The sequence below is a fragment of the Nanorana parkeri genome, unplaced genomic scaffold (assembly GCF_000935625.1).
Source record: "Nanorana parkeri isolate BGI_ZX_2015 unplaced genomic scaffold, ASM93562v1 scaffold72, whole genome shotgun sequence".
In the NCBI taxonomy this organism is placed as follows: Eukaryota; Metazoa; Chordata; class Amphibia; order Anura; family Dicroglossidae; genus Nanorana; species Nanorana parkeri.
The window spans coordinates 1837672-1864610 of NW_017306340.1; the positions used below are offsets into that span (position 1 = coordinate 1837672).

General features: G+C 38.6%; 1 protein-coding gene across 1 annotated transcript in view; it reads right to left on the reverse strand.

Moving 5' to 3' along the window:
- Positions 1–26709, reverse strand: part of LOC108804770 (bifunctional protein GlmU-like) — a 49637-nt gene extending 22928 nt beyond the window's left edge. Inside the window, exons 1-2 of the mRNA XM_018576645.1 lie at positions 26633–26709; positions 21820–21879 (exon numbers count right to left, since the gene is read on the reverse strand). Coding sequence (XP_018432147.1) covers positions 21820–21879; positions 26633–26635 — 63 coding nt within the window. The 5' untranslated portion in view covers positions 26636–26709. The remainder of the gene's footprint in view (positions 1–21819; positions 21880–26632) is intronic.
- Positions 26710–26939: the final 230 nt, after the last annotated feature.

A 26939-nucleotide genomic window follows, 5' to 3' on the forward strand; every position in this document is an offset into this window, starting at 1 on the left:
TATACATATATATATATATAGATAGATATATATATACAGTATATTAATATATTTATGAAGATACATACATATTAATAAGTACAGAAGGACAAATGTAAAATATCTTTATCTTGTAAAATATATTTGTAAAATTGGTGAGTAATGTAATTTTGCCAGGAGTCACAAATTACTGTGTGTGTTTGCATTTTATATTTTTTTTTACCTTGACTGAAAAAAATCTTATTTTTTCAGGTCAACAATAACTTCTGTGTTTTTTGATTAGATTATAAAATTGGCTTGGGCATTGTTACAGGTTTTTATTTGTCCTGTCTTCGCACATCTACAAAATTGATTTTGTGGTTTTGTATCCAAAGAACTGCGTGCATCATAAGTTAAAGACTTAAGTAAATGAAGTAGCTGGTGATGGTGTGCTAGGACACATAATCCAAAACAAATCACCGTGTTGCACTGACACAAGATTAGAAAAATTCAGATTTCCTCACAAAATGAATACTGTAACGGGTAGTTTTCTTTGTAGAAATAAAGCAAAAAGGAAAAGGAATAGTGTGTGGCAAATATTCATACCAAATAGAAATCATATTTATATTGGCAACTATATTTTAGACAGATGTAGACAATTTGTCTCCACAGAAGTAGAAATGTAGTTAAAGAACATTTTGTAAAGCAAATTAGAGGGATAAATTGTAATGCAAAACACGAATGGAGATTTAGAAAAGACAGATTTGCATAAGCTATTGCCTATATTTTAGTCTAATAGGATTGTTCAGGACAGGACATCATAATCACGAGTGAACATTTGCATAGAACAAAGTGACCAATTGGTATCATTGTTTAATGCACTGTCTGGTCTACTGGTGTACTACCTAACTATAGAAAAAAAACAATAAAACAGAATTAAATTTATTTAGTAAACAGGTACACATAGACCCCCTATACACTACTAGTACCTATAGACATAAGATGATTATGGTCAGATCAGAAAATCTATTCCAAGTGCTATTGTTACATCTGAGATGGACAACATCAATGCTTGCCCACTCCTTCCCTCTTCATAGGCATATACAAGAACCCTTAGGCCAAATGTTCACATTTGTTTGTGTGCCAGTAGAGGGTGGAGCCGTAACCCTATAATCACACCATTATATTACAACAGATCTGTGCACGTTGTTTAAGACCCCATTCACACTGAGCGACATGGACAATCGCACGTTTTTCTGCGCAATTTTGAGCTCAGCGGCATTGAGCTACATTGCGCAATATTGCGCGACAGTGGACATTTTGCCGCGCTACGTAGCGCGACTTTTAGGAGGGACTTCGTCACTGCTACCAATCAACGGAGGTCTTGATGTGACATCATTCCTTCCTTCCATATTGCTGTGCAAAAGTGACCCTTCTATAGCACGATATCGCACAACAAGGTCGTGCAATATCGCCCATAATTTGAGCAACACCATTGAGTCTATTGGGGCTAAATCGCGTGACATCCGCTGAAAAATAGTTCATGTTCCAGCTACAAGCTTGAGCGACGAGCTACAGGCGACATTGAGCTGTGAGATGTGACCAACTCCATTGAAATGCATTGGACAAGCTACATTGGGCAACATTGCTCAGAAATATGCACGATTTTGGAGCGGAAATCGCGCGACAAACCGCTCAGTGTGAATGGGGTCTAAAAGATATTTCAAATTAGCTAATTTTTCCAACATAGATTTTACTAGTTGTGATTATGCCCCTGAGATTAGAATGGTATCATAGGTATCTGTTTAGTGTATATAAATGCATGTTTATATAATACATGTCTATGCACAGACAAAGAATCATTTGACATTCACAATGTGCCTTGGCCTGGTTCATAATATCCATGCCTATCTTATGATTTCATCATATGCCTTGTGTATGTGAAAACATCCACACACAAAAAAAAAAGGCGCTACTCCCCTAATAATCTAATTTAATCACTTGATACCAAACTGTGTATGACAGAGCATACCTGGCTTAGGCATGGTTGGATTTAAGTGAATCTGTGATCAGTTTCTGGACACTGAATTGATTACAGTTCCTTAACAAGTAGTAAATTAGTTTTAAAACTAGCCCTTACTGATCTCTGTAGCTGCAAGCACTGTGGAAGAGTTCATGCTCAAATTTTACAACAGAAGCGGTGAAATCTTTCATGTTATTTTCTTAGCAGCTCAGCTTCCCCTGCTGTCTCTCCAAAAGCTCCTGCTTTGTGCTTGCATTAGGATTAGAGCGATCACAATTACTAGGTACAGAGCTATATTACTGCTACTAAAAATGTTAAAACTTTTCTGCAATCAACTGTGCACAAAATCTTTATAACAAACACAACATTAAAGTGCTCTAAAAATACACCCACTGATGAGTGTTTTTTGCACTATTGATTGAATTCAAGTTTTCAGTTTTTAATAGCCTAGTATTGTTACAATGCACTTTTGGTATATATTAGTTTGTGTGTGAATATAGCGATGCACTTAGTACTTTTGATTGTTTGATCGATGTTTTATAACAAGTGCCAGAAAGCTTAATTTTGGGGGATTCTTACATTTGTACATACTTTTTTTGTATTATTAGCAATTAGAAGGCTAGAAGGCTGCTACGTCACTGTTGGGAGGGGGAAGTAGGGTGAGCTGAGCCGCTAAGATAACAACTTGAGCATCTTCGGTGCTTTTGCTGTAATATGCATCTACATATGTCAGAATTGTTTTAGAGATCTTTTACCGGATGTTAAAAATATGTTAGTACACAAATCTCCACAGCCTGGCCACAGGTTTACTTTAAAGCTGCAGCTGAAAATAAAAGGATCTTGTACATCTTGTTAGTTTCCCCCCTCATCCTACCCATGCTACCTAAACCCCTTATACTTGCCTCAGATCAGAAGCAAAACAGCTACCCGGGTGTAAGATAGATCCAATGACCCAACTACCTAGGTTTACAAACAGACAACTGTTCCATTAGGGCCTACATGGTGCATATGCAATAGTAAACTGTGGCCCCGCTGCCTCAGAAGATGAAAAGGAGCACTGCCCGGCCTCGCTAGGTGGGTTGCCTGCTGAAGTAAGGAAGAGGAAAGCTTATCTGAGGTAAAGAAGGGAACACTTATTAAGAGATGATGAGAAGGACAGCTGCTGCACCTTCCTTGCTTAAACTGCAGCTTCTGTACCAGGTCTCCAATTGAAATTAGGTAACGGGGTATAAGTAGAATGAGGTGGTCAAGAGTTAGCTGTTAGGCTTAGCTTAGGTTAAAGTACAGTTTTCTTTTAAACCCAATTAAATGAGAGTTAGTAGTACATTTTCTTATGTATCCAAGCACATACTGGGGTTGATTTACTAACCTTATAAACACACCACGAACGTGTATACACCTCTGCAGTGTGTTCCCTCCCAGCATGATCTATGGGTGGAATCTAAACACCTTTGTAATGTGTACACACCCAGCAGGTGTGTTGTGCAAAGCCCTGAATGAATTCCAAGGTGATGTTGGGTAAATTAGCTCTATGTTGTGTTGCTTGCGTTGATGAATGCAAGGAATGTAAATGCATGAGCTAACCATTTTTGTCTAAACTGTGAAGCAGCATTATATATGCATCATGTGCATGATTTTTCCATATATGGCATTAGTGGAAATATGCTTTTAGAGACTTTTTGGTTGATAAATACGTTTTGCTGTGTGAAAATCACACACACCTGGTGTGTGTGTGTGTTTAGGTTAGTAAATCACCCCCACTATATCAATGCCATCTTGAGGTGACTCCACAGAGAAGAACTTATAGGCAATAGGCTGATTATTGTGGCCGCCCATGGTGCTCTGGTGGTTCCTTGTGTTTGTAAATATGTTTGTGGAACCAAGTATGAACATGCTATTTACAAACAAGAATTTGTATTTGACTTTAGTTTACTACTCCTAATGATCATATATAGAAAAATATATGTAGTCTTTGTGAATTTCTATGATATAAGACTAATATCCTGCCTTTTGATGGAATAAAAGAACAACTTATTTAATGAAGCACAGAGAAGTCTGCTTTAATTCTCCACACAAGCAAAAAAAAACTTATTGTCATTTTAGCTGGTTTACACAAATCAGAAACCCTTATTAAGATTGCAACACATTTCTTTCTACCAGCGATTAAAATTAACAATCTTTAAGACCTTCCCGTTTCCTTGGCAACCCATTAGAGTGTGACTCCTTGCCTTGGTTACCGCAATGAGGCCTTTTAAATATTCCGCGGAGTACTTATTATCTATTTGCTTGCTCTCACCTCAATCTCACCTTTCCGTTAAACACAGAATGCAACTCAATCCACTACAACTAAAGACCAGTCTGAGAGTCTGATTAAAATTATCCCTGTCTGGCCTGACCTCTTTTCTCTGCAGGTGAGAGTGTCCCCATTCACAAGCTAAATGAAGCAGAAATGATGGAGTGTTTGTTTTCCTTGACTTTCCTTCAGTCTGCCAGTAAATTTACAGCCACGAATATGAAGTGTTAATTTAATGTTCCCACTGAGCATCTCATTGTCAACAAAGACTTCAAACCTTAAGAGAGGAAAAAGGTTAGTTCATGCAGAAAATGACCCTTATGGGTTGATTGTCTTCTGGCATAGACAAGCAGCCAGCAGAAAGCAGAGGGCTTTGACTCCCAGCTTAATACATTCGATAGGTCCTAAAAGAAGCCCTATACCTCTCTGCCAAAAGAGAATCACCTGCAATGTTCACTTATTTATCGTAGCTGTAATCTCTGCAAAAACAAACAATGGGGAAACAATCACTCCTGCGATTTGTTTGACAGGAATCAAAACTTAAACCTTCCATTATCTGAAACTTAAACAAAGGTGTCCAGTGCTGCAAAGAGAATTAATGACAGAATAAAAACCACCTAGTGTTTTTTCCCACTTGAATGTTTCATGGGTTTGTGGGAGACTGAAAAAGGCTTATCATCTGTCAACCATGTTATATGTTGTCCAGCTTTCCCATTTAGAAAAAAAATACGTAAAGAGTGTTCATACTCTCTATGAGTTTCCTAATTATTAAAAAAAATGACATTTTAAAAGTCTTTTTTTTTTTTTACACATTTCTTTTTTTAGTTTCCCACTGCATTGTCAAATTGTGTGTTAATTAAATTCCTCTTTAAAGTGAACCTAGATACTGTTTTAAACTTGCAAAAGTCCTACTGAAACTCAGGAATGACTGACCTGAAGTTAAGTGAGCCGAACACTGTTCGGCTATTCACTTCGGCTATTCACTTCAGGCTGGTACGGCTGATTTCAGCTGTACTTTGGCTGAAATCAGCCGTACATCGGCTTGCTTCATGTGGCTTCGGGTTGGCTGAACATTGGTGAATAGCCGAACAGTGTTCGGCTCACTTAACTTCCAGAAGTGCAGAAGGAGTTCGACTCAGCCGATCCAACATCTGGATAAGCTGAGCCGAACCTCCGGCAGGCTACTCACTGCTGTTCGGGCTATTCTTATAGATGCCGAACAGCAGTGAGCGGCATTTGGCTCGGCTGTTCTGCTCGGTCCCTCAGAGGTACCGAGCAGAACAGAAAAAGAGTGAAAAAAGTTTTAAAAAGTAAATAGAAAACGATTGTGCGGAGCTAGCAATGACAGCTAGCTCCGCCCAATAGTTTCCTATTGTCCGGCGGCTCTGCTGCCGTGAGCCTCCCGCTCCCGGCCGCCCAGGAGAGAAACATTGCTGTGTCTTTTTTTTCTTTATTCTGACACGAGCGATGTCAGAATAGAAAAAAAAAAGGAATTTTCCCATTGAAAAGGATTGGTACATTACTATTGGCTATTTCAATTTGCAATAGCCAATAGTAAACTAGCATTGTAGCTAGCCGAAGGATCGGCCGAAGCTATGGCCAGATCCTTCGGCAGCTTCGTGAATAGACCCCTAAGACACCATAAAAAAAAACACTAAAGAATGTCTGCTATTAATTTTATTATTTATTGCAGGTATTTATACAGCCCCGACAATTTATGCAGCGCTTTACATACAGAACGTTTACATCAGCCCCTGCCCTCAAAGAGCTTAAAGTGTATTTCCACTTGCGCAGCCAAATTGGGATAACAACTATTTTATATTTGTTACATTTTCCCATTCACATAGTATAAGCTGAAGAAAATAAAGAATGCTTCTTGCAGTTTAAATTGTTTTTACTTGGGTTAGGGTTTTAAGGGTTACAATTTCTTCTAGCTTCTACTATTAGGAGGATCTATGAGGGGTTAGGGGTCTAAGGTGGCTTGCCCATTGTATGTTAATGAACCTTATCAGATAAACACAATCCTCAAATCTCAGTATCAAGTAGGACAGGACAGGACAGAGCACTGTAACAAAACATCTAAAATGTAAAAAATAATAATTAAAAAGTTATGTTTCAGTATCCTGTGTGAATAGGAACACATAACTAACATATGGAGGGGTTTTCTCAAATCTGACTGCAAAAGTGGAAATACACTTTAACCACTTCCCGGTCGGCCGTTGTAAAAAAAATGGCTGGCCGGGAGCTCTCTAGATCTGAGCGGGCGTCTGTAGACGTCCGCTCAGCCAAGCCCCCTCGCGCGTGCCGCGCAACGTGCGGGAGCGGGAAAGTTCTAAAATTTAAAAACAGGCAACGATGCCTGGTAACATACAAGCGATACGCCGGCTGTATAGGTGGTCCTGAGGTCCTGGTATGTGCGCCCCCTCCACGTCTCCCGCCCTCCCGATGGTCCCGTGCTCCACTGTGCCCGGTGCGAGCCCGGGACCAGCATAGTGCCTCTCGGACAGGGGATCAGATGGAGATCGGTACACGATCTCCCTCCGGTCCCCTCTCCGCTGTCAGAATGCGGAAGTCATGTGTATTACATGACTTCTGCATTCTTGTGTCACTCTCCAGCTTCAGATGCTGGAGAGAAGCTGATGAAGCAGATCTGTGCTTCATCAGCTTCTTCAGGTGGGTCCTAGGTAACATTAGGGGTCTACATTAAAAAAGAATATAAAGAATATTTCTTTCAAGTCCCCCCCCATACATACACGCATTCAAACATGCGTCCGGTGCACATACGTGCGAAAAACGACGATTGCGCCCATTACGCCACACATGTTACATATGGTCGTGAACATCGGAATGAGCAATAATTGTAGGGCCATCAATCACTGATAACACTAGACTGATGAGCGGTAAAAGCTTTTAAAGCGTTGCCTACGGTCAATTTTGGGTATGGTAGTTTTTTGCGATTTCGCGGGTGCGCGCAATTTTAAGGCTTGACATGTTTGGTGTCTATTTACCCGATGTGACCCCGTCTTTTATATTTTACCAACAATATAGGTAATAATCATTGTTTACTAACATCATGGGGGGAAAAAACTTTTTTTTCAAAATTTTCAATAATTTTTCCTTACTATAGTAAAAAATAAAAACCGCAGTGGTGATTAAATACCACCAAAAGAAAGCGCTATCTGTCCCCAAAAAATTGTATAAAATTAATTTCAGTACAGAGTTGCATGACGGAATAAATGTCAGTCAAAGTGCTTCAAATGATTAAAATCTAAGGTCCCTATCTCACATGCATCGGAGCCAAGTAACCTTCTAGCATGTCTTTGGGGTGTTGGAGGAAACCAGAGTACCCATAGGAAACCCATGAAGACTCCTTGCAGATAGTGTCCTGACCAGGATTCAAACAAGGGATCCTCAGTGCTGCAAGGCAGAAGTGCTAACCAATAAGCACCTGTGCAATTAGAAAAACCTCTTGTGCCCTCTCTGATTCAGTTTCACTTTGTTACAAGAGGCTGATTTTCCCTGATATCTTGGTTCTCACTCATACACATGTAAATTCACATGCATACACTCTATAGGTTGGACTTGATGGACCCGTGTCTTTTATCAACCTCAAATACTATGTAACTATGTAACTATTGTCACTCAACATTTAGCAGTTTTAGTCAAAAAACATTCCTGAAGAACAGTTTATTGATGTTGCTTTCCAGTCAATAATGAAATAAGTTGCACATAAAACAAACAATAGATTTTTATTACCTTTACCTTTTTGTGACTGCACTCAAGGGACATCTCCTCTGTACTCCACATTTTATAGGATTGACAATATCTGACCATTAAAAAGGATAGATGAGTATGATCTGGCTTTGGTACTGAAATGTAAACTTCAGCTGTCTATGGAGGCATATTGGGGAGAGGGGAGAAAAGTGAGAGATGCAAACATCTTCCATGAAGACATGTGAGAAGTAGATATGTAAGTCGACAAAAAAATTGTTTCAATTTTGTTTTTCTTCATTTCAGATTTTTCGTTCTTTTTGGTTTCAGTGTTCGGGTCCGAGCGCCGATTTGTTATTCGGATCTTTTATAATTTAATTTAAGCTTCGGAGGCATGCATGAACTGGATACCCACTTTGGCATCTATGTGTTTGAGCCCTAAACTGATTTAAAGAGCAGATTGCTGACTAACTTTATGTGGGAAAGTCAACAAAGTGTAAGCAAAGCCAAAGCTTTTTTTTTTTTATTGTTTAGAGTGTTTAAACCCCATCTCTATTAGTCCCAGTGACCATTGACTCTAGTAGAGAATGTCATGGGAAATCCAAAATATTAGAGTTGTCACAGGGACAGAAGGTGGAGAATACTATTCCTAAAGAGACAACTCTTCTAATGACAATGTCCAAGATTGCATATTCCCTTGCTTTGGATAGATTTCCTCCTACTTGCTGTTGTCATGTCTATGGAACAGTAAGTGGTGAGACAGATGGCAAAATCAAAAACTTCAATAAGGTCTTACCCTTTCCTTTAATTTTTTGCTAAACAGTTGGGAAGTTGTTAATATGCATGAACAATTAATTTAAAGCAGAGCTCCAGCCATAAATAACAAAATGAATAGCCTGTTAAAATATTAATAAACAGCTTTTGCTGCAATATTCACCTTCAATCCAGAGCTATCCTCTATAGAACTTCTTTTCCACCCCAGTCTGACATCCAGCATCATTAACACACTTCTTCTGATCCAAGTCCATCATGCATCCCCCCAGCTTGTCACTGGACAGTGAAAGGAGAAGCAGCACAGTGATGAGCTCTCTTCACTGTCACTCTGCTTTCTTCTCCAATCAACATATTCAGCTAATGAACTAATTGGCTCTTTGTGCTGTTGTACAGGGGATGCAAGAGGCTGATACCAAATCAAATTTAAGTATTTACACTGCTTGCAACTAAAAAAAATAAAAAATAGCTCACTGGTTTGTTTTAATTGCTGCATGGTATTGCTCTTAAACACTTTCCTGACTCAGTCGGTTACTTAAAAAAATATGCATTTAAATGCACAAAAATATTACCATCTCGTATTATTAATGAGAACAAATATTGCAGTGTTGATCTGGTTGTTTGATTGACTTTGGGAAGCAGGAAGAATGTATTTTTCAGTTGAAGCAAACTGAACCAAGCTTTGTTACCATTTTCTGATTTTCTCTAAATCAGCTGAGAGTTTAGGATTATTTTTTGGTTTAGAGGAAGAAGTGTCTTTTTGTCAACCTGACTAACCGTGTATGCTATGGGGCCGTTTGTGGAAAGCTATACAAACAGCCTTCTACTAGAAAATCTGTAAAGCACGGCATTACTTTCTGAAAGCAAAAGGAGTCCCTACATTATCACTTCTTATCAAATCTGTAAATAAGTGATTTGTTTTTTGTTTTTTTGGGGGCTCCTAATTGGTCCTTCATATCTCCAAATGGCCATACAAAATATTTTTTTTAAATTGTACTTACCACTAAATGGGGACCTTCCCCAAAGCTCAAAGAACTTAAAGTGGCACTAAACAAATGAGTTAAACCTTAAAAATGCATTCAAGTACCTTAACTATTAACAAAAATGTATCTTATTTGTGTATCACTCAACTGTAGATCCTCAAATCATCTCTGAAACACAAGCATAGCAGAGTAGATCCAGGAAGCTTTTCATCTGTGGGTAGCTTTCTTTTAATTGAACACAGTGGGGGTGATTTACTAACCTAAACACACACACGCACCAGCTGCGTGTGCATTTTTACACAGCAAAACGTATTTATCAACCAAACACGAGCAACGTGTTACATTTTCACGCCGTTATGGCGTGTTTTTATGTATTTCCGTACCTGCGCGTCATGTAGCATGTGCCATAGGCTACACGCCGCTCTAATAGCGGCATGCAAGTCTCTAAAAGCATATTTCCACTAATGCCATATATGGAAAAATCATGCACATGATGCATATATAATGCTGCTTCACAGTTTAGACAAAAATGGTTAGCTCATGCATTTACATTCCTGCATTCATCAACGCAAGCAACACAACGTAGAGCTAATTTACACAACATCACCTTGCAATTCATGCAGGGCTTTGCAGGGCTTTGCACAACACACCTGCTGGGTGTGTACACACTACAAAGGTGTCTAGATTCCACCAATAGATCATGCTGGGAGGGAACAGACTACAAAGGTGTATACTTGTTCGTGGCATGTTTATAAGGTTAGTAAATCAACCCCAGTGTGGTGATTTACTAAGGAAGTAAAGGGTGTTCACTTTGAATACCAATGTGTAAAGCACATTAAAATTCTTGATAGCACATGGCTAGTTGATTGGGGTGAACGTAGACTCCCCTTATTGACTAAGCACAGTGAATCATTGCAATATGTTAAGGCACACTTGGTTGCCTCCAGAACTTATCACTGGATGATCCTCTGCTGTAACTAGACAAGAGTGGATGGATAGATGAACCATGAACAGTAAATAGAATACATAAGTAAGGTAGAGCCAGATCATGCAAAGGGAAACCTAGACCCTAGTCTAGGGCCCCATAGCTGTCCTAGCTATAATCGTCATGATCCTACAGTACAACAGTGCAGTTGCTAAAAGCTGTGCAGCTGCCTGTCAAGTGATGATGTATTTGTAGGCAGTAGGCCATAGCAGTATATGCAATGAAAATTGGATATTCTCTATGCCAATTGCAGTCCTTGCCAATGTAAATCAAAGCGAGGGGCGTGCAAAAGTTACTACTTTGCCTAGGGCCACATTCTGCCTTAATCCATCTCTGAAGTAGGGTGTACAGGTCTCGTTACATATAGTATATACGGTAAATACATGTTGGGTATTAGGTCAGTGTACACAGAACGGGTCAGAAGTTCTAAGTGAAGTACATGATCAACAGACAACTGACACACAGAGGGCAGTTAACTAAAGAGATAAACAATTCACTTAGCAAAGTTAATGTCAAATTTGGAAAGTGTATGTGCACTTTGCAAATTGAATGTTTGGGTAGCTTATTGAATAAGGTGAAACTGTATTTGTTTCCATCATCCATTGAAGTTACTAATAGGATAAATACACATACAGTTATATTCCCATACTGAATAGGGCTCAGCGAATCTGCACAGGTTTGATTTGTGAAAGGTTTGTCAAACCCTGCTTGAAATGCACGAAACCCAGACTTAGCAGCGAATGCAACTAAAGTCTAATGAGGGCCAATCTTAATACTAAATTCTGTCCATTTTTAAGACTAATAGGCAAGGGATTGCCAAAAAAGAATATAGGGAGCTGGGAATTGCTATGGGGATATTTAACAAAGCAAAGGAAAATTTTAAAAAAAAATACATTTCAGTGAGGAGAGGGCACTTTTAATGTGATTTCAAGGGTGCATTAGAAAAAAATAATTTAAATTACATGCTTGGGAAATTTGAAAAAAACCCATGTTATGTTTGTTATGTGTTGCCATTCACACAGCGTAGCTAAAAATAATTTTTTTATTTCCTCTTTCTTACATACAATGCATCTAAGTCTTTAACCCTTTGTTATGATAGACAGTGGTCAAATCAAGTTTATAACTGATAAACTTGAGATCTGCCAGTACAGATAGGGTCAATTAGAGTAAACATATTAAATATTATTTTTAAGTTATGCAATGTGAGTGGCAAACCTTTACCCCCTTCCCTTCCCCCCAGCCCTGCCCACCCCCTCACCCGGCACAGAATTCTGGTATACATTTTGCTACCTACATGACAATAAGGGTTTACAGCCACTTTCAAAAACCTACCAATGCCTACAAGCCCAACATTAATCTCTCCCTATGCACTCCCTACCATGGTTAATGTACAATGTCAATTTGGCTGCTCTGACCTGATCCTTTTATATTGCAGAGCCTGGCTTATCCAAAAGTCCACTTATTGGCCCTTCTAAGCCAGCTGACTTAGGTGCACAGGTCAGGCAGAGCATTATGGTTAATATAGGGATTCTTGCATTATTTCACAAGGTCCTTACCTTAAACATGCAGTATTCAACACAAAGTGGTGAACACTGTCTTCATCCCTAATATGAAATTCATAAAGGCACTGTCAAGACTATCTAATTATTTTTATTGTGAAGGCAATTTATACTTTCAAATGGCCTTTTACTAGATCATTCACCCTACAATTTACATGATGAGAAAATTATAACCTTGACACACTATGTAACAAAATAATATTACAATTACAGATTTAAAATAATTCAATAATAAAGTCTTAGATAAGTTTTTCTGCAGTTATGTATAAAAAAAAAACAGACAGCTGTGTGAGACATCGGTGTGTCTGGGTTTTAGATCAGCAGCTGTATTCTGTTTGAAAGCTGCATCCTTAGACCCAAGTTCCTCCACTGACCTGCATGTATAATATAAACCAGTAAGAATAATTGGAGATGCTCTGTTCAATATATTCAAGTACAAGAGTGTTGTTGTCTCTGTCATGGACCTCTGGCCTCTAGAATCCACCCCTGTATATATACCAGTGATAGACAAACACTGAGAACTAGGTAGCCAATGTCCCTATTGAAGGCACAGCACTAACAAGTTGGTTTTGCACTACTAATCCTTTGTCAAAATGTAAATCAAGCTAGGCAGTTTTATTTCAAGCATAGGCTTGTCACAAACTGGGCCAATTTGGACTAAGCAAATTATAAATTTATATTATCTAAGTGAAACCCTTATATCAGAACAATCAAGATCCAGGCATCTTAATTAATACACAAGGCATATTATTTATGTGAGTGTAAAGCTTAGCTGCACCCCATTTCACCTTGTGTCCTTTCTTATTGATACTTTAATGTAACGGGGAGTATCATTTAACAATGGGGAGGCTCAGAAATTAGTCAAGGTCAACTTTGACAGAAAAATGTGTATTCTAACCATCAACTCATTAGAGAGTAGGTTCACAATAATATGGTGCTTTTTTTAATATCTACAATAATGGATTGGATGAAGTGATAGTTTCCTTGCTGTCTCAGGAAACATTCTGGATTACCTAGTCTACTATGATGAACACAAAACATCATATGATAGAGGGAAAAATAAAAAGTTTACAACAGCCTCTAGGGACAGGTACTGTTAGATGGGATACCAAGATAAATGGCATGGTTTACTTTAATGTCTAGCAAAAATTGAGAGGGTTTAGAGTTTTATGTACAGACCAAATTAAATCTCAGGTTTGAAATGTTCAAACATTCATATCCCAATGTTGTGTTCTTTCGAGATTTCATTTCCATTCCCCTGATTATCACATGGGCAATAAACGCTATATTCTCATCATGCCTCTGGTGATAACTTTCACAGCTGCCAGCATCATTCCATCAATTCCCACCCTCTGTAACATGTGCTTACTTTTGCATTACACAAGTTACACATTGTTACAGAGATAGCTGGTTTCCTTGCTGCTCTTTTCAGCCGCTCCATGGCAACTGCAGATCTAAATGGAGGCTTGGTAAGCGGCAGTTAATTCCGTAAGATGACGTGGGCAGTGGACAAATATTTTAATACAGGAACAGGTGCTCTGCTCCTGTATTAAAACAGAAACAAAATTGACAAAACTGGTGCTGATTTCTAGTGGGAGGAGGGGTCTTAACAAAAATAGGTTTACCAGGTGAGATAATAAATCTTTTATATTTTAGCATCCTACTCCATCTTGATTTTAGTTTTACCATTGCAAAAAATAGGGGTTAAGCCGGTATAAAAATAGGGTGTTGTTGTCTTCTCTGATTTCAACTATGAACCTGTATGAAAAGAGAACTAAAGCCAAACCTTCTTTTGGCTTTACTTCAGTTTTGGGTCAAAAAAGTACATTTACTAATATACTCCTGTGACCCAAAGTCAGTATCCAGTGGGGTACGGTCCACTATTTGCAGACAGTGCAGAGCCGCACTGCAGCTGGGAAAGATCCCAACAATATTGTTGAGATGCGCCCCACTGCCTGATTGACAGACAGCTTCCCCCAAAGGTCTGTCCCTCCGAAGAACACTGGAGAACAGAGAGGGGAGGAGGAAATCCCTGCAAGGAGAAGACCGTAAGCTGAGCAACCAGTGATTCGTGATTGCTCAGTTCTTGATCCACAGAGAAGCTGGCTTTACAATTGTAAACAGAGTTTCAGCAGCTAAAGCTGCCGGGAGACTGTTTAAACAGGCCCGTTGCCAATGACACACAATGTACGTCAGTGGGCACGAAGGGGTTAAATACAAAGGATTTCCAGAGCGCTATGGCTTATCGAAAGACCCAGCACAGCAAAAGCTGCCTGTTCTAAGTCAGGTTTTGTCTGACTGAAACCTGGTACAGCATAGTCCAATAAGGTGTTAGTCACTGTTCTTCCCTATTCATTTGTGTTTATAAATTTTACCTAGAACTAATAATCCGTGTAAACAAGTAAACAATAGAATTTTTAGAATATGTAGTAAGGGGAGGGGTAAACATATTTATAAGAGCCTAGGGCTCATTCTTCTGGCTGAAAGAAAAATATTTCTATGCAATATTTCATATTTATTCGACTAAAAAAATTATATTCTTTGAGACCCGACCATTAATAATAAAGAAAGTATATACAAAAACAATAACATTTTTAAGTTTTGACACAAATGTTCTTTCCAGACACAATAGCCTTTTATGTGCCCATCTCTAATTCAATTTTTTTTGTTGCTGGGGCCTGACTTCCTCTGACTGAGCCCTGTTGACCACCATGCCGTCAGTGGCCAGTAAAGGCATCCTTAATGGTCATGGGGATGTATTTTTACCGTTAGCATATATCTAAATGCAAAACATTTCTTTCAATTTTGGATACATTTGGGAATGTTTAAAAACTCCATCAGTTTTTTCCCAGTCTACCAATTGGGGAAATTTACGTTTTCTTACTGTTATCAAAAACGACTGAAACAAGTGTTCCATTGTGTCTTCTCTATTTCTGTTCTAGTGACAGCTCAAGATTTTTGAATCCTCATCACTTTCAGTCCAAGTGACAGTGGTCTCCAAGACAAATAGAGAGAGTGAATTTCACCAACAGGGACCAAGCAATAAAACCCTGAGAGGGGTTCTAACCTCTCACCACCGTATCAAAATGTTAAAAAAAAATTACTTTAGATACACTTTAAGTCAGGGAAAAGTCAGATTTCAGTAACAAAAGAGACAAAATAAGAGAAGGGCACAGAAAAGGCTTTTCTGTTTATCAAGTGTACTAGAAGGCTCTTTCTGGGCTGGGCATTTACTTTAAAAAGTTTAAAATTGAGTATGGTTCACTTTAAAGCCTTAGACAACAGTTTGGTCAATTATAATAATGAACCACATTTCAGAAATAATTGTAACAATTTAGTTGTAATAGTTGTTGTATTATAAGTTCAACTATTCTGCAGACTGAGCTTGAGAGACATACAGCAGAAGTTTTCCACTGAAAATAATTGGATGTTCCGTCAATACATGCTGTCCCAGAGGAGAATCTAAAACATATGTATACCTCAGAAAGATATGACTGACAAGCCTCATCCCGAACACCCTGAATACAATTTCAGCCAATGTGGAAATCAGGTGTTGTCTTTTCTCTCTAATTGCCATATTTTAACCCAACTCCTTACATGTCTGTAAGGAACACCATCACACAGCAATATTCTGCATGATTATGTCTTCAATTATGAGGTAGGAGACATCACTGACAGCTTTGACAGGGACACTGAGCTTCACCCCAGAGTCAGGGGACACAATGACACAAAAGTGATTAACACTTGAAAGCCAAGATGTGGCCTGTGACCAGTGAGTTTAAATGTTGTTGAACATGGACATTTCTAATCACACCAAGCAGTTATCACAAGGGATTACCCAATTATCAGGAATAGCAAGGAATGGCCAGGAGAGGCAGCTGCCTGGGGAATGACAAGGCTGGTGGTCCAGAATAGGCAATGAACAGGACCACTAGAGGATACATATAAGAACTGTCACACAAATAACTTATGGTGGTGCCTTTGCTACCAATAACATGCTAGGTATACGCTTGTTTTATGTAATTTGTCCAACAACAACAAATTCCTAATCACTCTCAGGGCAGTTCACCTGGCATCTTCTCGGAGCCTTGGTAAGGGCATTATTGCCTAAAAATTAGTATTATGACCACCAAGTATGGTGAGCTTGCATTTGAAATGTTTGCATTGGAGCCTTCTGTTTCTGTATCTACAACTACGTGTAGATACAAAATGCTGACTGGACATGTACTGTATATACTGTATGTACATATATTAAGACAGAGAAGGCTACTGAGATATACATGGTTATTCACACAAGGGTGAAGAGTTTGAAGAGGGCAGGAGAAGTGAACAATCTAGGCCAAAATAGCTGAACTGGAAAGGAGCTGAATTTGAGAATTTTTCCAGTTCAGCTATGTTGTCCCAGATTGTTCACTTCTCCTGCCTTCTCCAAACTCTTCACCCTTCTGTGAATAACCCTGATAGTGTATATGACTCCTGATGGTTATGTATGCTCCTTTTAACTATCCTGCCCACGTCCGTATAACAAATAATGAATCCTAGTTACCTTATAATTGTTTTACTTTTTTTTAAGAACCTGTAAAAATATACAGTGACGGACAAGTTTAATAATAATTAAAAAACAAAACAAAACAATAAAAATGGAATTTAACACAAATACAAATGAAATAAATGAAACTATGTTAAATTATCCATTAAAACACACACACATTTTAAATTTTTTGCTCATTGAGCAATATGAAGAGTTAAAGCTTCATCTTCATTAATTTTGTAGTAAGATCAATCTCACTGAAAACATTCTGGTTATCTGTTTTGCTCATTGAGCAATATGAAGAGTTAAAGCTTCATCTTCATTAATTTTGTAGTAAGATCAATCTCACTGAAAACATTCTGGTCATCTGTTCACCTTTATAGCCCATTCCCACCTCTCAGTTGCAATGCACTGTTGTAACGTGCAAGCTACCACATCACATGTTACATGCTTTAAGGCATTGCAGTGCTATTCCTTTTCACTGGCACCCCAATGCACTAAGCAATGTACCTCTGACGCACATCTATTTTACCGCATCATAACATATGGTACTACACTTGCTGCATTGTAATGCACTCATCGGAAGAAAGTAGAGCATGTCTTTTTTTGTGCATTCATGCATTGACACAATGCACTAGAATGTGAAAGTGTGAATCGGCCCTTATAATATAGGAAACATAACCATCTCTCTTGATTTGTGGTTGTACAATCAAAAAGTATCTCTACATATAATGCAGACCGCCGGTTGCTTTCAATAATACTGTACATTTGAGCAATATTCTTAACTACAATATTCACATGACACCAGGGGTAGTGCGTACACAATGGGGCATCATCATACAGACGTGTCTGGGACACAATCACTAAATACAGTTCTGCCTAAGATTCCATCACATGTGTGCTGGCTTATACAGCCCAACCTTCATCTGTTGCAGAACTCCACTAACCACAAGTTAGCACACCATGAACATGTTCAGCAGCAGCAAAAAAGCAAACGATTGAACAAAGCCTGCAGCGGAGAAAAAACAGAGTGTAGACTAAACAGAAATTTTAAAAAATTCCCAGCGCTGCCTGATTAAAGTTGAAAATGTCAGTTCAAAGTTAAATTGTGGCGATAACGGCATCCACAAAAGCCAAGATCAGTGGGATCCCCTGTGAATATAATCACGTCACTAAACGCCTTTTACTCCAAGACATCCTACCAGGGGGTTCACGCTCATTTTACAAGATCTATTGTGCTTTACATTTCATGTTCTATTTACTGGAAATGTGTATTTGAAGAATCAATTTATTTTAGCAAGGCACGATGGACACACAGCATGTAATAATTGCTCTGCCCTAGGCAGTAAGTGAAATTCACAGATGTAGAGAAATCAGGATAAGAGTAAAAATCTGTTAATGATCAAAAAGTGTTGCAACTGAAGGTTCAGTGACTCAGTCTACATGTATACCAACACTATACAAAAAAAGTGATTATTCAGCTATTCACAGGGACTGCACTATTGATTCTAAATAACAAAGAGCGCTATATAAATCTCAGTGGCTGGGAAAATTGATTTTCCTTCTTCCATTTCTTGCCTTGAAGTTACTTTAGGCTTTTAATCTTTCATCAGTGTAACTTTACAATTCTTCTGGTGAATGCACAAATAATTAAAAGTTTATAACAAAACATACAGGTATAAATGAAATTGTGATTTTCTAGGAAAGAAAAAATAAATCGATGTTGATCACTGAACCCCACATAGCATTGTCTGGAGTTTTAATATGTGAGAAGATAGCAGTTTTTTAAATGCAGAATATGAAAGGATACAGATCACATTTCTCCACATAAAGGACACTGATATGGTTGGTAGGAAAGAAGAGATTTCTGGGAAAACATAATTTCCATTGAGAATATACATTCCAGATAGCAAATACTGTAGCTGGCTTCTTTTATATATACTAGATTAGTTTCTCAAATGATAGCATTGTACCTGGAGCGTTTGTATAACAGTATTTGAAGTTACAGAATTTAAGCAAAATATGTATGTATATATTTAGCCTGTAAAAGTGGCAGAACGTTCGAGGCAGGACCCAGCAGAGAATCATTCAGTATGCTGAATTTCAGTACACTGAGTTCAGTAAGTAAATGTATTATTCTGTAACTTTAATCCATAAAATATTTTACTTGACTCATATAGTGAATTGCTTCTTGTCCAAGCAGTCTTTTGTAGGTAGCAGACTGTCTTTAATTTATTAAAGTATATCTGACCCTTGAAGCAAAATGACAGGACTGCAGAGCATTTATTCTAGAAATACTAAGGGGGTTATTCACAAAAGGGTGAAGAGTTTGGAGAAAGCAGGAGAAGTGAACGATCTAGGCCAAAATAGCAGCTTTTGAAAAATTCTCCAATTCAGCTCACTTTCCAGTTCAGCTATGTTGTCCCAGATTGTTCACTTCTCCTGCCTTCTCCAAACTCTTCACCCTTTTGTGAATAACCCCTTAAGTATTTAGCAGAGCTATAAGTGATTTTATATCCTTATATCCCAAAAATATACTGATAAGCATTTATTACTACACAGAACCTAGAACATCGACCTTATTACAATAAAATGTGATAGAGCGTTGCTTATACCTTATAAATGGGGTTCAGATATATACCTTCGTAAATATATAAAATTATAAATATGAACCTTTAAAAAGTGCATTTTTTATTATTTAATAAATTATTTAATAAATTATTAACATTACATGTACTAAATAGTGGAGGCTAAACAAAAACGTAAGCATGTTAATATGAAACCCAACACCCTTGAATACATTGTGAATTTCTTATGAAACTTCCTGTTCTACCTTTCAACAATTTATTTATATCATTTGAGCACTGCATATCCAATATATCTGTGAAATCACAGAGCTGTAGCGTAGACTAAGTCGGTCAAGAATTTGCTTGTACATTTTAAACAGGGGTTTGATGTTTGATCTTGGTGCCCTTTTTAAAAAAGTTTTTAACGCCTTTCCAAAAAATTGCTTGACGCTAGATCTTTTAACACTACTCTGCAACTGCACATTTTATATAAATATTCAATATGGCAGCTTCTAGAGTGAGTTTAAAATGACATTGTAAGACCCATGATGGGAATATGTTACTCAAAATAGAAAACTGATTAATGGCATTTAAACACAGCAAATTCAGGAGGGGGACTTTCTTATAGGGAATTTTTACACTACCTAAGTACTAATTACTAAAAAACTGTTTCTGAACCAGATACGGTATCAGAAATAGGGCAATGTATTTTTATGTAAGTAAATCTCTGAAGTTTTGGGCTGCGTTTGTATTCCTCATATTTAATATGTTTGTGTATGACTTGTACAGCCCTCCAGAAGATATTGGTGGTACTATTAAAATTCTAATAATATTGATAATAATAATAATAGTAATAATAATAATAATATATTAACAATAATAATATTATTAGAAGAAGAAGAAAAACAACAACAGTGTGGATGACAACAGAGCTGTAAAATTGCAAGCTAGATAACTCGCATGCTGGAAAAAAAAACAAGTAAAAAAGCAAATAAAAAGAAAAGTTATAAAAGAAAGTAATTCATTTTGTGAAAGTCCAGGTCACAAGAATTAAAGCTGGCAAACCATAGTCATGTGTATATGGGAACTCTTCCTAATACTGCATGCGCATTATACATAAATCATGTTAAAAATGTGTATTTTGTTCTAATAAACAGGGGTGCTGCTTTCAAGTTTAGGTAAATGCAAAAAAAAGTACCATATAGCATAATCTAAGGAGAAGAAACTGGAACCTACTGTAAAGAAGCAATACAAGTATAACATTGTACAAGGATTAGGTTTAGATTCCAAATGTAGGAAAGTTGTGGCACTCTTGTAATCTGTGTGAACTCTTTTTATTCCATCAATCGACATTCTGAACATCTCAGAAAAACAACTCTAATGCATTTCATGGTAACATGTGCTTAATCATAGAGTCAAGGATCACTTATTAGATTGTACAAGGATCACTTATTAAAATCATTTACAAGTGCAATGCTTTGCAATTACACATCACAACCAGTGTTTAGTTATTGTCAGAGAAGTAAAAGTTGGTATTAAATTGGATCTATGGTCGGGTTTATGATAGTGTTATTGCCACTATGTTGTTATGTTGCCACCATATGTGGACTATGAAAGTCCATACATATAAAGGGCATTAGGAATGAGCTGAGTGATTTTGGTGAATTGTTGCCAAAGATGAAACACTCACAGGGGTTATTCACAAAAGGGTGAAGAGTTTGGAGAAGGCAGGAGAAGTGAGCAATCTAGGACAGCATAACTGATTTGGAAACATTCTCCAATTCAACTCAATTTCCAGTTCTGCTATGTTGTCCTAGATTGTTCACTTCTCCTGCCTTTCCAAACTCTTCACCCTTTTGTCATTAACCCCTGTGCAGGTTTGCTCATTAACTGCATAGGTGACATTTTTTTTGCAAATCAAAAAATATGCTTCCTTCTTTTGTTCTTATTCTCCTACTCAATATTCTTATCCTTCTTATTAGTCAGAGGGTGTGTTTTTCTGTGGAGGTGTATCCAGCCTAGTTTAGTCTATTACAGTGTTAGTTGTAACAGTGTTACAGTGTTAGTGTATACTATTGTTGTTCATATACTGTCACTTTAAATTTTAAAAAGTAAATATTTTACTTCTTTTTCACCTGAAAAAAAATTAAAGTAATTAAATTATTGAGGGCCTATTTTTTGGCAGAAGAACAGATTCACGGTGATTGAAAGGAGCTTTTATAACATTCATGAGACATTTAAAACCCACTGCACCCTCAAAACCACCTTAATCTTGCCTTTCCTATTGACCAAAATGGTGACATTTCACTCAAATCTCCCAGTTTTCACTGCACTTTTAGAGAAATGAAAACCCTAAATTTCTTTCACCTCTAAAGGGCATCCAATGGAGAACAGCTCTACAATTAAGTAAGCAGAAAACATTTTTTTAAAAGACATACCTGAATATAGGCAAATGTGCATGTTGCCATCAGCAATAACCCAAAGCACTGAACAGGATTCTGCACATGAAAAAAGGAAAGGTTTACTACCTTCAAATGGAAAAAGACATCATACTGATTCTATAGTTCTAACTCAGTTACTATACATGTGAAACGTTTTTTTAACTTGTTGCCCCTTTAGGGGAGGATTTAATTCATACGGCCAAAGGATCTGTTCTTGTATTATGCAGTCAGGTTCAGCAGAAAAGTATTCCCCTCAATCTATAGTCAGCATGAAGTAATTCTTTTAGAATTACTCTCTTCTCTTCTGGCAAAAAAATATAGCTAATCTTTTACCCTTTCAATCTGTGTCCACCAATTACAGATTGTCAGGTACCTGGTGGAGGCTGAATTGACGAGACTGCTTCCCTTACACCTCCTGTCCAATATCCCCTAGAGTTGAGAACAAGCTATAGCAGGACAAGGAGTGGCAAGGGTGCCTGCAATGGATCGACATACAGCAGAAGATCAGAGGACATTTTAAAATATGTTAAAATGAAGAAGATGTTTGGACCATGTCTGTAGAGATCACTGGAAGCCAGGTCAGGTGAAGGAAATGGCGGGTGCCAGAAGCAGAACCATGGTCAGGATGAGTAGGGTCAGCAACAGCAGAGGTACAAATTTAGGAGCAGAGGCAAGGTCAAAGTCCAGGCCAAAGTCAACACCAGATGGACAGCAGCGGTACCAAGACCAGAGGCAGGATACAAGCCAGGATAAGCAGCAAGCAATCAAGATACAGTGGAGTCAGTAAGCCAGGTCAAAATACAGAACAGCCAGAACGCAGGTCAAGTCATGGATCAAAGAAGCTGACGACCACTCAGCAACTCTTCCTAATAGTGCTGTGTTTAAATAGGCTTCATGGTGTTATTTATTCTTACCTGCTGATGCAGCCAGTAACACACTTTCTATCCTAGGGTACCAACACATTTTTACTGTGCCGAAGAAGCAGCGTGTCATCTTAGAGCAGGAAGTGTTTTAGGACTAAATAACATAAGCTTGTTGAAGGAAATCTTAGTAGCCCTGAAACGTGTTTTTTTTTGTAACTTGATGTGCATGCGTCAATAAAGACTTTTTTTTAATACTTAATTCCGGTGTGCTGGAGACATACCATATCTGTTAGGACGACAGAACACCTCCTCCTCTCCTCATCTCCAGAACACGGGAGGTGGGAAGCATTCTGTAGTTGACAGAGGTAACCTGGGCAAGTCATATAACTGATGGGACTGATAAGATTGCCTGCGAGAACACTATAGAGGGCACAGTCAGGAGGTTAGTAGGGATGCACCGATACAAGTATCGGTATCGGTGCCAATATTAGTATAGATATCAGTGCCGATACCAAGTATTCGGGCGAGTACTCGTACTCAAATGCTCCGATACTTACCTCCGATACCGGAACTTCAGGTCAGAGGGAGATCTCCCTCTGACCAGCAGTGCTAAGGGAGCATGGAGGGAGCATGGAGCTGGCTTCCTTTCCAATCACGAAGCCGGGCGGTGGGTTAGGACCCTCCTCCCGGCTTTCTGATTGGTCAGGAAGCCAGGCTGCCTAGGAACAAGTGAAGCCGGCTTCCTAGCCAATCAGGAAGCCGGGAGGCGGGTCATGACATGCCACCTGGCTTCCTGATTGGCTAGGAAGCCAGCTTCACTTGTTGGTAGGCAGCCTGGCTTCTCAACCAATCAGGAAGCTGAACAGCACCTCATGACTCGCCGCCTGGCTTCCTGGTTGGTCAGCCTCTGAAGCAGGTAACCAATCAGGAAGCTGAATGGCAGCTCATGACTCGCCGCCCGGCTTCCTGGTTGGTCAGGAAGCCAGGCAGCCTCTGAAGCCGGTGTTCTTTCACTAGAACATTGGCTTCACAGGCAATCAGGAAGGTCCACCACCTGAGTTCCTAATAATTGGGGCAAAATGCACCGGTATTTGGTACTCGCTATCGGTGAGAAAAATAAATATCGGTTCTTTCTTACTCAATACCAAAAAACTGGTATCAGTGCATCCCTAGTTACAAGCTTACTGGATTTCTCACAGGATCAACAGGTAGTTTTTACTCTTATCCAACAGATAAAACACCTTCAATGGTATATTTAACAGACCAAAAGGGAGCAAAAACTAGTTCATTGTAAGGTTTTACATACATTTCAATGTGTTCCCATTAAAACATATAATAATGTGCAAGTTAAAATCATTGAACGGAATTTATGAAAACCGGGGACAGAATCTGAAACAGTTGCCCATAGCAACCAACCAAAATCTATTTTTTATTTTCAAAAAAGACTGAACTGAACAAATTGAAGAGAGAAGCTGATTGGTTACTATGGACAACTGCCCCAGGTTTTGTCTGCTCCATGTTTTTTAATTTAACTGCAGATGATTTGATATTGAAAAACCCAAACGTACTTCTTTAGTAAATGAAACTCACAGAGTAAAGAGAAGGAAAAGTTCATGTATTGTTGCATGACCCTCAATCAGTCTTCTACACCCACCAACTGATGATATTTTACTAACTGGGCAGAGCAGAATATGTATATGTGATCTATTCCTGCATCGCAGCATTTATAAAGTGGTGACTGGGTACATACAAATTGTAATTGGTGACGATATTATAGCCTATATTTTACAATGACTGAATGACTGTAAAAATCTCCATCTGTGTAGAAACCTAGACACTATTAGTTTGATTGCAAAGGTATCATTATGTCTAATGTATATTATGTAATTTTTCTGATTTGCTGTTGCTTGTGATAATTGTGGTAGAGCTTGGGTTGAATAACCAATAACAAGCAAATAGATACAACAATTTTCTATGCTTCATGAGTAAAATGATTTGGAAGAGTGATAATCAGTTATGCAAAAAGAGGGATTATTTCACTGCGTAGACACGCTATTATTCAAGCTCTGTTAAGACAAAAACAATTCTACCCGGGTCAACTATATATGTATATATAGTTAGATTGTAAAAACTATTTTAAAACTGACTACTTAGTGTGAGGGTCTGCTTCCACTATAATCACCTGATCACCTTCAGTGTTGCAGTATGAAATGCCACAGCCTCTTTATGTGCGTATTATTTTTATCATTTAGTTTATTGCGTACGTTTTCTTAGGTTTTTGGTGGCGTTGCCCAGCGGTGTATTTACAAATGCTGCTGCCCTAGGCAAAACAGCAACGCCACGCCTTCTGGACACCACCGCAGCACGCCGTCATCGTCCCCGCCGGCCGTCCTCGTCCCCGGCGCTACGCTACTATAGCCTATAGCCTCCGGTTCACTTCCCCTGATAAATAAAATTTATCAAGGGGAGAGAGCCACAGCAACGCCGCTCTCAGGGAATCTGCCGCTCCAGGCAAACGCCTTGTTTGCCTCGCGGCAGATACGCCCCTGGCGTTGCCACACCAATGTGACTTCCACTGCAGCTGCCTCTTCTGAGGCTAGGTTCAGACCATTTCCCGGGCCAGATCTGGACCAGATCTGGAATGGGGTGCATTGCGTTTTGCTGCATTTTTTGCCGCGTTTTTACTGCGATTTTGCCGCGTTCCGGAGCTGTTTTTTATTGGCATATAATGTTTTTTTAGGTATGGTCCAGTGCATTCTAGTTCTTTTGCATGTGTTTGTATGTGTCTCCATGCATTCCAGTGCATTCCAGACCAGACACAATGAGACATGCAGTATTTTTCTGGTCTAGTCTGGAACGTACTGCGGTGGTGTGAACAGAGGCCAAAAATTGCAAAGGGATACATTAGGATGCATTTTGGGTCCGGAACAATCTGGTCTGGTCTGCAGATGATCTAAATGTGGCGTGAATGGGCCCTTAGTCTTGTCAGACCTTGGACACAGGCAGCAGCAGTTCAGCTCTGATCACATCACCCAGGTGAAAAGAGGAGATCATCTCACTATGAACTGTTATTGTTTCTGAGGTGTGGTGAGTGGGGTACAGGGAGAGAGGAGAGCTGTACATGGAGAAGATTTGTGCTGGGTGGGAGGGAGATCTGTACTGGGGGGTGATTTGTAGTGGGTGGGAAAGAGATCTGTACTGGGGGGGGTTTGCTTGGATTGGGGGTAATTTTTGGTTGTACTCTATGTTCTAAACTGTGCATTATGTACCCCTGACCCCTGCACTCTGTTTGTTATGCACTTCTAAACCCTGCACATTGTGTTATACATTCTCTTGGTCCCTACCCTTGGTGTGTTACGCACTCCTGAGCCTTGCACGCTGTGCACAAAAATATGGTGTTCCAGCATCACTGGCAAGTGAGTTCCAGGATCACCAGATCATAGTCAAAATAAACTACTTAGCAAATATGGCAAGACCCTGTATATAGGTTTAATTTTTAACATTTTGCTTCAAAACTTATAACTCCAAGCCTTCTGCTTATTATTCAAAAACAGCATGAATGTGAAAATGAATAGCGATTTCTAGATTGTGATTTAATTATATTTAAAACACCAACACTGTTACATGTGTGACAAAATCAGTGCATTCATTTAGACCTTTAAAAATATTCCTGAAGTATCACTGGTAATATTATATTTTAGAACATGTCAATGGCATTTCAATGGACAACAAATTAAGAAATGAATGAATCCTGATTTTAGAGCCCCAGTTTGGAAATCTGTTTTCATACAACAAAGTTGGAATAGGGAGATGCTAAAAGCTGCTAAAATGTCATGTATTTTTTATTAAAACTCCTTAATCTGTTAGATTTTCAGACCATGAAATATGCATTATATTGTCTAACTAGTTAATTCCACTTACAACAGATGCACAAAAGTTAAACTCACCATGACTAATGAACAGCACCCAGAGTTTTCTTTCGGATGACACACACTTGTAGCTGAGCTGCTGTCTTTTAAAAGACCATTAGTTGTGGTCTAAAGGTCACAAGTGACGTGATATATTCCAGGTCACAGGATGGCTTCTATAATAAAGGATTTCATGCGCCCTCTGCTGGATGAAAACTGATTATTATGCAACTAGCAAGATGGTAGGAATCTCTTGCTGACTTCATCTTGACATAGAAGATTAATACTCATTATATTTCTTGCACTGTCTGATAGGATCAATACATGGCCAATTAATCTCAGACAT